General features: G+C 50.7%; 3 protein-coding genes across 3 annotated transcripts; all 3 read left to right on the top strand.

The window, feature by feature from the left end:
• Positions 1-939: 939 nt before the first annotated feature.
• On the top strand, positions 940-1,649 carry P153DRAFT_361762 (uncharacterized protein; the record flags this gene model as incomplete). The annotated part of the gene is made up of 3 exons (XM_033667013.1): positions 940-1,129; positions 1,161-1,396; positions 1,443-1,649. 3 exons carry the CDS (start codon positions 940-942, stop codon positions 1,647-1,649), a joined length of 633 nt encoding a protein of 210 aa, XP_033518182.1.
• A 4,946-nt stretch (positions 1,650-6,595) lies between these two features.
• On the top strand, positions 6,596-7,824 carry P153DRAFT_361763 (uncharacterized protein; the record flags this gene model as incomplete). The annotated part of the gene is made up of 3 exons (XM_033667014.1): positions 6,596-6,989; positions 7,204-7,575; positions 7,745-7,824. The coding sequence occupies 3 exons, from the start codon at positions 6,596-6,598 to the stop codon at positions 7,822-7,824; spliced, it is 846 nt and encodes a 281-aa protein (XP_033518183.1).
• Positions 7,825-8,980: 1,156 nt separating this feature from the next.
• Positions 8,981-12,033, top strand: P153DRAFT_401687 (uncharacterized protein). The gene is made up of 3 exons (XM_033671930.1): positions 8,981-9,308; positions 9,441-9,822; positions 11,259-12,033. Exons 1-3 carry the CDS (start codon positions 9,088-9,090, stop codon positions 11,556-11,558), a joined length of 903 nt encoding a protein of 300 aa, XP_033518184.1. The 5' UTR covers positions 8,981-9,087; the 3' UTR covers positions 11,559-12,033.

A 12,033-nucleotide genomic window follows, 5' to 3' on the forward strand; every position in this document is an offset into this window, starting at 1 on the left:
AACTTGAGCTAACATTGCAGCGCTAACGTCATCATAGCGCTCCCGCCTCGCGCCGCCTGGCGCCCGCCGCCTACCGCTCCGGATACGATACACCAACGCTTTCCACAGCCTATCTGCTGTGACCGGTGCCCGTTCCGCGATACGAATGTCGATCCCAAACACACCATGTCAGTCTTGACAGCCGCAAACTTACGCGACGAGCTGCCGCATCGAGTGCACGCGACGGGACGCGTCTACGACATACCTTGACGACTCTCAGCCTCGAGCGCTTTAACATACAAGTGCCGTGTCTCCGTATCCGCAACGACCTCGCGTCCTTCCTGCCTAGGAGCCTCACCCCGATATCCGCCATGGCAGTACAACTCCACCCACGTGATCATAGTGGCTGGAACGAGTGCATTTGCGCAGTGGCGCAGCAAGGATATAACATAGCGGCATCAAAGTGGCCACAGTAACACTGTCATCTTCGGCGTCATGTGCGTTCGTTCTTTCCACTCGCGTCCAGCGCACCTCATCCTGTCCTACTGACGCGTCTTTTCCAGATGGAATAGGACTGACTCGACTGCTACATGCATGCAACATGCACCTCATTTCGTCTACGTCTTCTCAGGCCATCCGGGCCACCCGTTCCATACATCGCGCCTTACACAACGCGCCGCGTCTCATACCGTCGACGTCAGAGTCTCAACCGACGTCGTTCACACTTCCCCGCTGTACACACTGCCCTCACGCGTATCGACGCTGGATGGTGCACCGGCCGGATTGTTCGTCAAGGCCTCAGCCGAATCGATCGCCTACAACAATGAAGTTTCCTACTGTTGAGCATCGCAACACGACCTGCCTTCATTTTCTTGGCCTCCATAAAAGCCACGTCTCCAAACATGAAGCCCTGGCCGCAACGTCCTCCTTATTACACCGGCAGGGGAGAGATCGACACCAATGTCCCCACAAGCGGCCCATGCAATTCAGAGGAGCAGGAGGGTCACGAAAACAACCTTGTCCATCTTCGAGATGGTGGACAGACAGCGAGACGATGTATCTCTAGTCGCCGATGAGAATGGAAGCACTGCACGCAAAGCAACAAGGGGCGCATCGCGGGTCATACATGGCACGCCCAATACAGGCAAGAGTAAGGAAGCATCACGTGAACCTGCATCAAGGCCATGTCGACTTCGTGCCATGCTCAGGCCGTATAGACAATCGAAATTCACATCGACTATCGATTACCCAGCCGCCGGCCCCAAGCGGTCTTCTTTGGATCCAACCATCGCACACGCTACTTCGCCTCCGACGCGTCCAATCCCTTGCAGAAGTTTCGTCGCAGACTCCTGAAGCTCTCGGTACCTCAGACAGTCAAGCTTCGACTGCTCCTTCGCCCGCGGTCTTTGCAGTCAGGGTGTGTATTCCAAATCAACCCAATCAGTATTAAGAAAAACCTCGAGCTTCGTCCTCGTCGCACTGACCACTTCAAATCGGTCGATGCCACAACATGCGGCAGCTCGACCTTCTCTCTAGCACAGCTTGGAAAAAGTACCATGAATAGCCATATGGGCATGACATTCGTCCGTGTTGTCAACCAGCAGATGGAACTCCAAGCAATGGAGGATACCGTCGTCTCCGATCGTCTATACAATGTCACTGGTCGTTGATTGCACCGTCATCTCACGGCAACGGCTATTTTACCATTTCAAACTCTCTTCGCCATCGAGTGAGAAGATCCATCACACACCGCCAAGATGTTTGCTCCCAAATTCTTTGATACTTCTTCGGTCGCGGAAAGACTCCCAAGTCTGTCAATTCAGGCCTGGGAGATATCCAACGGTTCCTTCTTGCGGCTGTGTGGACAGTTGAAATGTCAAGGGGTGTTCGGACTCGGACTGCGCTTTGGAAGAGCGTTGTGGTGATCATTGGCAATTCTCCAAACGCTGACCTTGTAGTCGAGGGACCGCAACACGAATATACTGCTCAGTGCACACAGCCGCCCATCATCGTTCATTGGGAAAAAATATGGATCTACTGGAATCGCAGAACGGCTTCGCGATACGTCATGACGTCGCATAAATTTGTATCCTTCACTGGGTCATGGTGGCCAAGGCCCTGAAGTCCTGTAGCACCGGCGTGCCTGTTCCAAGTCACCCCCTTCTTATCCACTAAGGCTCGGCCCTTACCTACACGCCGTGGGAGGTTCCAGGCGATGGCTGCCTCATTTTGGTGCAGGGTGAATCCATGCGCGAACTGCTCGGCTTCGGAATCCTCGGCCTTGGTTCCACTAGCCGTATGCTTGGCTTTAAGCTGTAGGCCTAGCGCATGGTCATCTACCTACTCTGCATCGTTGCACATCAGTGATGATCTGTGACAGGCATGATGTGACATGTCGGGTTGAAGCTCCAATCCGAACCAATTGCCCAAGGCCAGGCATCACAAACCCACTCATTGCGACCCATGCTCTCTAGCCTCGGACATGTTAGCACGGTCATCGCGTCTCCCAACTCTATCGTGCTTCCACATCCGCACGCATGGGCACATAATGACCTGTATTCCTATCGTCCCGCTGTCGCCCGATGCACTGTACAACACCCTTGCAGGCAATCATACCCGCTTGATTAACATCATGCTTCGACGAACCCTCACAGATGCCCATCTACTACTCTCATTTTCGGCGAACCTCCCACACAACAACCCTCATTCTCCGTTGTATCAACACACGATGAGAGTTGAGATATCCCTTTGTCGAACAAACAGCAGCAGCCGGTATTCCTCCGAAGCAACCACCGTCAGGTGGTCTATGTGATCTGGTACCCGAAGTGGGAGAAACTGAAGCTCTTGCCCTCGAACTCGCGGGTGGTCCAAAAAGGGTTGACGGCTAGGCTCACACATCTACATCACGACTCCGAGCACGAGCAGGCATTTTTGGGTGCCACAGCGATCAATGACCTCGATATATACAAGAAGTCGGCTTGGAGGAGGAAATGCAAACGAAATGACTACGCGCTGCTTCAGGCCTCAACTCGTTTGCATGTACGAAGTCAGAGGTTGCAACTCACCACCACCTACAAGTAACCATTCTACGATTTCTGGGCTGTTGTTCCTAGTCTGAAAGTCTCGGGGAAACTACAAGTCGAGCGGTGAGCGTGTCTTGGTCAATGTCGTGACCCGGGAAAAGAGCATGGATTGCAACGGCAGCTGGTTGATATAGTCAATACCACGTGTTAGCAAGTACGCCTACGACGACTTGGCCACAAACAATATAGCATCCTCTGTTATGATGATGGAGCAGGAGTCGCTCAGATGGATGGCCAGGTACGACCCTTGAGGCAGGAAAGACAGGTTCTTGAGGTCAAAGCCAGATCTGGACTTGGCCGCCTTCATGTCGTCATCCTTTCAATAGAGGCTGTGCCCAACATCAGTACTGTTGAGATCAAATCATCACCAAGCTCGACAGGGAGTTCTGTTCTACCAGAGCATTAGGGTCCACTCTTTTCTTAGTGAGTCGCAGTTGTTGGAACTTCAAGAGTTAGTGCTACATCTTCTTCTACATCTTTCACCGGCTACCAAAAGGCCATGCTCAGCACAACTCTCACCTGCGAAAGTAAAGCTCTATATCGAAGACGGCAACGCATTGTGCATGCAGACCAACGCCGCGCATCCAAGCACCATGTCAAGCGAGGTGAGACGAAGGAGAAGGGCGATAAGAAGATGCACGAGGTGCTCGGCAAGCGTGCGAAGAGGAAGAGGAGTGGATTGCGCGGCCCGATGCTGATATCGGGTGGATGGGCCGATTATCAGCTGGAGCACATGATTCTCCCAGCTCTGCGGATTACGGTCGGCCAGCAACCGTGTTCAGATAGTGGCAGATGGAACATGGAGCAGTACAAGCGCTGTATAAGCGGCGTCCATCGCTTCCTTGGGTTGGTTGTCGCATGCATCGTGTAAGAAGTCCTCGCGTTCCTTACACTGACGGTCGTTCCTGGCGACGAAATTATCGTCATCGAGACGCCCGCGCCGCGCGCGGAGACCCATCTATGCCAGCGGTATTGACGGATGGCGATTGTGATGTGACCATGTCCATGACTTTCGCCATGTCTATCAATCTATCAAACCACAATCCGACCTGCGAGCCCCTCCTTGCCCGCTGTTGCACAACTCCTCCAGTGAATACTGGTTTATCCGCCTCTTCGCCGCTTATTACTATTTAGTCGGAAGCCTGGAGTCAGCTCAAATTCGTTGGAGGCGCCTCGGGCTGTGGCAATTCACGCATTGGTATTTTCTTGGACCTGAATGAGTCTGCAGAGGTGTTTCCAAACGGCGCCGTTGCAGGCTGGGACAGGATCAAATCGCCAGCAGACTTGGAGAGAGATAGTACAGTGAAAGACATACCACAGACCTGAGAGATATCGAAGACCCTCATCACGTAACTCAAACGCATTGCCCGAAACGAGTTGAACAATTACCACGTCTGTGGTTTTAGGCACCAGTTGTACTATACTCAGATCTCTTACCTTGTAAGATGAAAGGCTCTTTTTCCAGCCGTCAACCATTGTTCCCGTCATGCGCCATTGCGCGATACTGTGCTCGTCGCGCAGCCCTGACGACACGCTGCCCGTTGGAGATCTTACGATGCGCACTAAATTCGCTACAAGCCAAAACACGAGCAAGCTACAATGCCTATTCAGCTATAGCGCGTGCAAAGAGGGTATCATATGATGGAGGCGACCAGCGCCATTCGAGCCTTCTTACTATCAGCTGTTGCGATATCGTCTAGACTCATCAATGTGTTGCCGTGATTCAGCTGCATGAGTCGTGATGAGCTTCTGCATAGTCTTGTACTGCAAGAGGATACCTAGTGCTGAACACCGGAAGTCATTGCCAGTTTGAATCGGACCTGGCCCAGGAACTCAACGACAAGTTTCTTCCTCGACTTGATAAATGGGGCTAACCATAATTACTCGTTCTACTCAACCCTCCGAACTCACTATCACACGTCTCCACCCCGTAGGACATGCCGTTTACTACACAAAAATGGGATGACGCTTTGCCTGCAATTTGGTGCCACTGGAGATGAGGAAGCCAGTGGAGCCGATGTGAGTAAGTCAGGCCGCGTACCATGTCAACACAGGTTGTGAACAATTAGCGGTTGAGCCGGATAATCAAGTGATGCCAGCGCGATTCCTGGAACATCAGTCACGGATGCAAACTCGTCCATGCAGATCAAAAACAATACGCTGTCTTGCGATGCACTTGACAAACGTCTCCTATGCAATGAAAGTCTAGACGTCAAAGTTGCGGATGGATCAGACGTCGATGGGGTAAATATCATCAACGACCTGGTTCTGCAGGATGGGCCAAGCAGCCACGCTCCAAGATACTCTCGAGCAGTTTGACTTAGAAGGGTTGCCCTCATCTAAGCAGACCGAACATCGGGCTTCTCGGGCTTTACCCATAACTTTGTTTGGAAAGATAGTTTCCGAGACATCCCTCCAACCACTCGACTCCAGAGGACATGTGAACCTGCTACCTCCTCAAACCTTTCAACCATGACAGTTGCAGAGCTTCGGAGAGTGAGGCAATACGCTAAGGCATGGAATATGGTTCGAAAATACTATGTGCCATGGCCCCGATACACGACTTGGAAATCTCTAGCGATTATAGCTACAAAGGGCCTTTATGATGAGTCATTGCCATCCACTACCCTGATAACGAACAGCTGACCTTCCCGTCAAGATCTTCGTTCTTGATGCGGTAAAAAGAGTTGTATTCGTTACACTGCGGTTTCGAGACCATGACGTGATGTACGAACAAGTCGAAGGCAAACAAGAAGCTGCCATCCGCGCACATCGGGCCGACAAAACTCCCCAGGCCATCAATACGTTCCGCTTGCGACAAAGTTCGCGGATAGCAATCGTCAAGGAACTCGAGTGGGTCGCCGTCGGCGACTATATGTGCCTGAGCTGCAACATGTGTAGAACCCTGCCGATGTTCTCCGTCACATACAAGATCCTGACAACTACGCTGACCTCTACGCCTGCGTCCACTCACGTGCTCGGGGCGTACTCTAAGTCTGTGTTCGCCAGATCTGCATGATCTCATTCGTCCTCGCAAAGTACTCCGCAAAGATGGACATGACAAACACCATGCCCGTTTCGACGTTACGAAGAAAGCCAAGCTCAAGCTCATGACAGGCACTTCAACGGTTGTGGGGATCTCCAGGTCTTTCGTGGATATCAATTGGGCCTATGGTTGTCAACGACCTCGCGCTGAATGCTCGACAAATTAGAGAACCAAGGGGATGAGATGATCCTTTCCCGGTGAAGATGCAGTAGGCCAACTTGCTGAATCGTCCGTTTGACTGGCGTGAAATTGACTTTCCATCAATTCAATCCAATCTGGTCTACGTCTGTCTAGCCCACTTTTTTACAACCGGCGACAAGGATAAGAACGATATTTGACCTGGAGAAGAACAAAACGTAGAGGTGGATTGCTATACCGACATTTTCTGTCGAATGGATCTCTCCCAGATCATCGGCTCTCCTTCCTTCACACCATCACTTTCTTCAGATCCACTCCACTCTGAACCTTCATTCATGGTATACTCGTAATGGAGCATTGTCCGTCGGCTCTTACCCGCCTTCCAAGATGCGACTCTGAGTGCTCTCGTGGGAACAAGCGTAGAATCCCGGGACTTTGGAACTTCGGGCATTCGACGTGCACGGATCCTCGAGAAGAGATCACCTTCAATCACTCGCTGTATGCGCTCACGTGCAAGCACACCAAATTCCGAACACAGAGTGTTGGGCGACCAACAACGACGGAAAACGGGGAATATTACATGCAAACACCTCTGGATGAAGGTTGGTCAATGGCACGATTGACAGGCTTTAATAAACGCCCGCGAGAACGTTACAGACATCTGAAGCGTCTGCACCTGGTATTATTTCACAAACGGAATGTCCTTGAATGCCAGGTTTTGGGTCAAGGTGTCGCGTTACGCGGTTTGTCGAAGTTCCTTCGACCGACAGCTTGCGGTTGAGCACGAGACCCCCATGCCGGAGCGTGACGAATAACGGGGACATCATCTCGTTCAAAAGGGATGTCCTGTAGTGGATTACGCTTAGGAATCGACTCGAGAGGCAGCAGGCAGTCTTTATTTGATGCTGTATCGATAGCAACGGTGTAGTGACGGCTTGTAATTGCAGATGCACTTAGGGGTGGCGGGAACTGAGCTGCTGGACATCACCGGCATCAACGCTCCAGACAACTTTTTGGCGGTGTTAGGTTGGACGTCCTTCTTCATGCCAAACATGCCACGATTGATGTTGGGCGTGAATAAATATGTGTGCTTCAGCACATTCAGGTTCGTTCTTGGGAATAAGGATACGGAGAACGACCCAAATCTGCATCACAGGCCTCCTGTGTGGGTGATCACGTGCCCGAACCCGAACGACATGATGATCAGGCGTCCCGGTCTGCTCTGGACGCCAGCCAGATGCCTCTGGAAAGGCCCAATTTGTAAAGATGACAAGACTATCACCGGGGTCCGGCTCCTGCTATGTGACGACCAGAAGGCTCACCCCTTGTGTAGGCTTAGAAAGGTGTTTATCAACGCAATTATATTCCCGTTGACAATGATGTTGTTCAGCTAGGAAAGGCACGAGAGCAAGTTGTGTATTGTGAAAAGGATCATGAGGATATCTATAGATGCGGGTGAGTAAGCAGAACTCTGTTAAAGCTGCTAACGCATGGCCAGTGCCAGAAGAGGATCCGGATTTGCAACGAGTGCGAGATCGAGATCTAGAACTGTTCAACTACAACGATATTGAAAGATAAACGTCAAAGGCTCTGGACTCGATGCTAGGCGGGATTGGTCGACCAACATGAAGGGTAGATGTTCCGCCCGATGCCCCGCTCCATGAAAGCGACACAGTCAGGAACTTTCCAAAAAAGTCAAACTGGGAAACAGGATGCCTAGCTCACCCATGTACACTTGATATGCGGCCGTCACTAAACTAAGCCTAGACTTCAACCTCGGCTCACTTTACTATATGGGCGCATGAGCGGATGGCAACAAACAAGGTATCGGTCAAGAATTGGGGACATATATCAGCTGAAGCGTTAATGGACTAAGTGGACCGACGACAGATTGAGGACGAACCGAGACGCCGTTGGGATGAAGCTCAGCGCCGCGATCATGAGCGAGATTAGACGCAGGATCGTGAACCCGGAGCGTAAGTATGTGGTGTACTGATCTTCCTGAACATCGCCAAAACGAGTTCAAGATCGAGCTTGGCAAGACGGGGCTATACGAGAAGACGGTCGAGGCTAAGATCTACCCTGACATCCTCACAAAGAGCTTAAACTGGTTCTTGTACCAGTGGAACTTGGTCATGGAGACTATGGCTTTTCAATTCATCGAAATGATGAATGAGTAAAAGTTCGTGACCACCACGTCATCCTTCAGACGTTGCATGTGTTGGTCATGGATTTACTCGTCGTAGGAGGCTCGAGTAAAGGTCTTTTGTCCCTCAACTTGAGCCAGTAGCAATTCAAAGTGCAGGGCGTGATCATCAAATCTTTCAAGGATTAGTACGGTATTGGAGAGGACTTCAATCGCGCAGTCAATTAACCTTTTGGGTACAGTCATGAGCTTTTCACTGGAAAATTCATGAACAAAAAGGGGTTTATAAGTGAGGTGATAAGGAACATTGCGGTTACCTCTATATAGTTGCTCGTGGAATTTCTGTTCGGCGAGAACAAGAAACCTGGGGAGTAGTATGGCCTGGTTGCGGCCTTGTCTGTCGGCGTGGAAAGGAGCCGAAGCATCTACGAGGCCCACCCCTCGGCTGCGAGCATGTGCTGGATTGACTGTGAGACAACGGAGAGGTATGTATACGACAATGCAGTTAGATCCATAAAGGAATCCATTGTCGAGCCATTTTCACGTGTACCTCCAGGTTCATCCTAAATTTGATAACATACTCAGCCTCAAACTCGCGCACTCGATGTGGAAGGTTGAAAGTCCCCTGTACTTCTGTATCGAGGTGCAGATGGCAGGGATAGTAATGGAAGTAGAAGTAGTCTGCCTGTCTTGTCATGGTTATCTCCTTCCTCGTCCACCAAGACGTGGTCGAGAACATGGCCTGGTGCGTCGATCTCTGTGTGATTAGTCGGCGGGACTCTTATGGCGGAGATTGTAAAGCAGACCGATTATCTCGGATAGAAGCGAGTCAGCGTCGCGTTTACAAACCAGATCGAGTTGTTACCGCGGCTTGGATGGAGTCCGTCCGCAGAATTATCATCGCGCTCGTGGTCGAGTATGTGTCCACTTACCTGGACACGACTCCAGATGTTGAAATCGATGCAAACCATTGCGAATGTAGTCAATCACGACAGGGTACTCAACACCAGACAGGTTGATCGCCCTTACGTTGCTGTCCGCATCATAGACTCAAAGGCATGCCAGTTCGCGTACGTGATTACCAAGGTAGGGAGAATGAAGCAGGTGTAGACAACCTCTGGGCGCATGGGCATTCTGAGGACATCTCATTTATCATCGACGACTTGCCTGCTTCGATTGTTGGACTATTCGTTCTGCCCGAATGTCTAATTCTGGACAAAGGCCGAACCACTTTGCACTTGGACCTGCCTCAGGAACCTCATGCCATTGAAATATCTGAAAAGCTGCCGAGGCAAGTGCGTGTTGCTGAGTTCACCGCACGAATTATCCATTATTCCCTTTGCTCGCTGGCGTCAATCCAACGCTGGAGCAGATTACACAAGAAGCGATTTGGACGCTCGTCGTTGAGCCTGCACAAGTTGTACAAGACCGTGTGTAAACGTTTAGCATATTGCTCCTAATATGCCAAAGCACAACAACGGAAGCTACCAAAAATAGGAAAGAGTCGCGAGGGGTTAGCATGAGATAAAGTATCGCCCAAACTGCCAAAATTCCTCACCGCAACTTGGAGATCCAGGACGTGGAGGGGGTGCAGAGATGTAGAAGCCGGTCAACCCGTATTGGTCGACCTATACAAGAAACGCCATCGGTGGAAAAAGAAGGTTAAAAGTGAACTAAACTAGTGACATGATACTGCATATTGACATAGCATATGAGAACGACGAACTGAGAGGGCGCATCAAAGCGGTGGATCAGGATGGCAAGGAATGGTGGCGAAGATTTAAGAGTGGACTGTGTGCATCAGGAAACTGCAGCGATCATCTTTCTAGTTGATTGACTCAGCAGTGATGGCGACGATCTTTGATCTCCGTCAGTCGCATCATAACACAAATGCCAAGCCTTCCAGATCTGTAAAGTCGTCCAAAGATCGTGTATAACGGGCCAGTCTACTGAAGTCTAGCTTCCCTTGAAATCCGCACACTCGTAAGAGAAACTTCTAGTAGAAAAACTATGTAATCTAAGCAGACTTAAGTGATCTCGTCCATCATTTTATCTGCCTGACTCAAAAATGTTCCTGACGTTCTGATCCTATCATTTGTCACAAAGAGCCGGAGTGAACTAGATTCTGTTCGTAATACCGAATCGGTCGTTCATATTTGCTCGGTACCGGCTTGTCTGTCAGGGGAATGATCTGGTCGTAAGTCATCGCCGGAGCCAAGACTTACTTACCCAGCTGCATCGCAGAATTCTTGTCGGCATTTGGATGCGCGAGCCCCCAACTAATGCTGTACTACAACCTGGGCATTCCCCAGAAGGTCCTGTGTCGACTAATTGCAGCATACCTATCGTTCCTGATCGGGTTATTCGGGGCTTTGTGGAGAGGACGAGCCGATCAAAGTTCAAACAAACTGCTGACTTCCTGAAAACACGATCCACAACGGGTTAGAAGTGGGTCAACGAACCTCAGCGACAAATCGATTATCTTGAACACCTTTGAGACGAAGGTCCCTCATCTGCAACTACAGCATTATTATACGAGCCTCTCCTCTCGAAGACTACCACCGGGGTGCCCGACGAATTTCCCAATCACGTGCGGTACCATCCCCGGTCTTGCTGTGAATCGAAATCTTTTAGCAACCCAATGTAGCAAAAGGTCGAAAAGGCACACCATGAGTTTAATGAACAAGTATTAAGTAACGCATAGGGTGGTGTTAAACTATTATACGATTTTCATGTTCAAAACATTGAACATCTGCACGTGATTGGACAATCGTCACGCACCCCGGTAGTAACGCACTTGAAGAAAGTCTTCAAAGACGCCAAGAGTTGATTTCAGCTCAAGCCGTGCTCCTCTTCAAACTCATAGGGCACCCTGAACCTGGAACCTCTAAGCTCAGGTTTCGAGAAACCGGCATTGACATCTGAGCTCATTCAAATCGGCAGATCGTTCCACTTTCCCCCGCTCGACCCACCAGCCCTGCCGTCTACCCGAAACTATGACGAATCCGGATTCTCAACCGTTTCAAACTGGGGTCACGCAATGCAGAACGCCAACATACTGGAGCCTTACAAGCCCGTGTGTTGGCCGAGGGTAATCGCACGCAGCTTTGATGAGCTCTTATTTGGAGACAACGATCTTGGGATTCGAGCTCACAGAAACTGCTAGGCTGCCTCTCTCTCATGCGTTCGATCCGCGGCTGCGTAGTCGTGCAAGCCAGCAAGCGGTTCGTCAGGCACTTAGTGCATGAACCTTTTGGTCGAGTGGCTCATGCTTCATTCTAGCGCTCCGAAGTTCGAGCAAGCGTGCAGTTTCTAGCGGCGTATTCAGTGGAGTTGAAGTGGGATAGGAGATTTCCAGCGAACGTGCAGAGACATCGGAGAGCACCTTGGGATGGAATTGGGTTGGTAGGTCTTTGCCGGGTTTGGGAGAGAGGTTGCGCTCGGATTTGGAATTTCAGGAGCCATCGGGAATTCCTCTACGCGAAACTGTGTCATGTATCGCGGCCGCGATGTCCTCGCTCTTCTTTGTCACGCACGGCATCTCGACAATCAACACGTCTCAGAAATGCCCAAGCAATCGCCGTAGATATCGTAGTAAAATCAAGACGACGCGCTATGATTGGCTGATGATTTAATGACAC

This window comes from Dothidotthia symphoricarpi (assembly GCF_010015815.1).
Source record: "Dothidotthia symphoricarpi CBS 119687 unplaced genomic scaffold P153scaffold_26, whole genome shotgun sequence".
Classification (NCBI taxonomy): Eukaryota; Fungi; Ascomycota; class Dothideomycetes; order Pleosporales; family Dothidotthiaceae; genus Dothidotthia; species Dothidotthia symphoricarpi.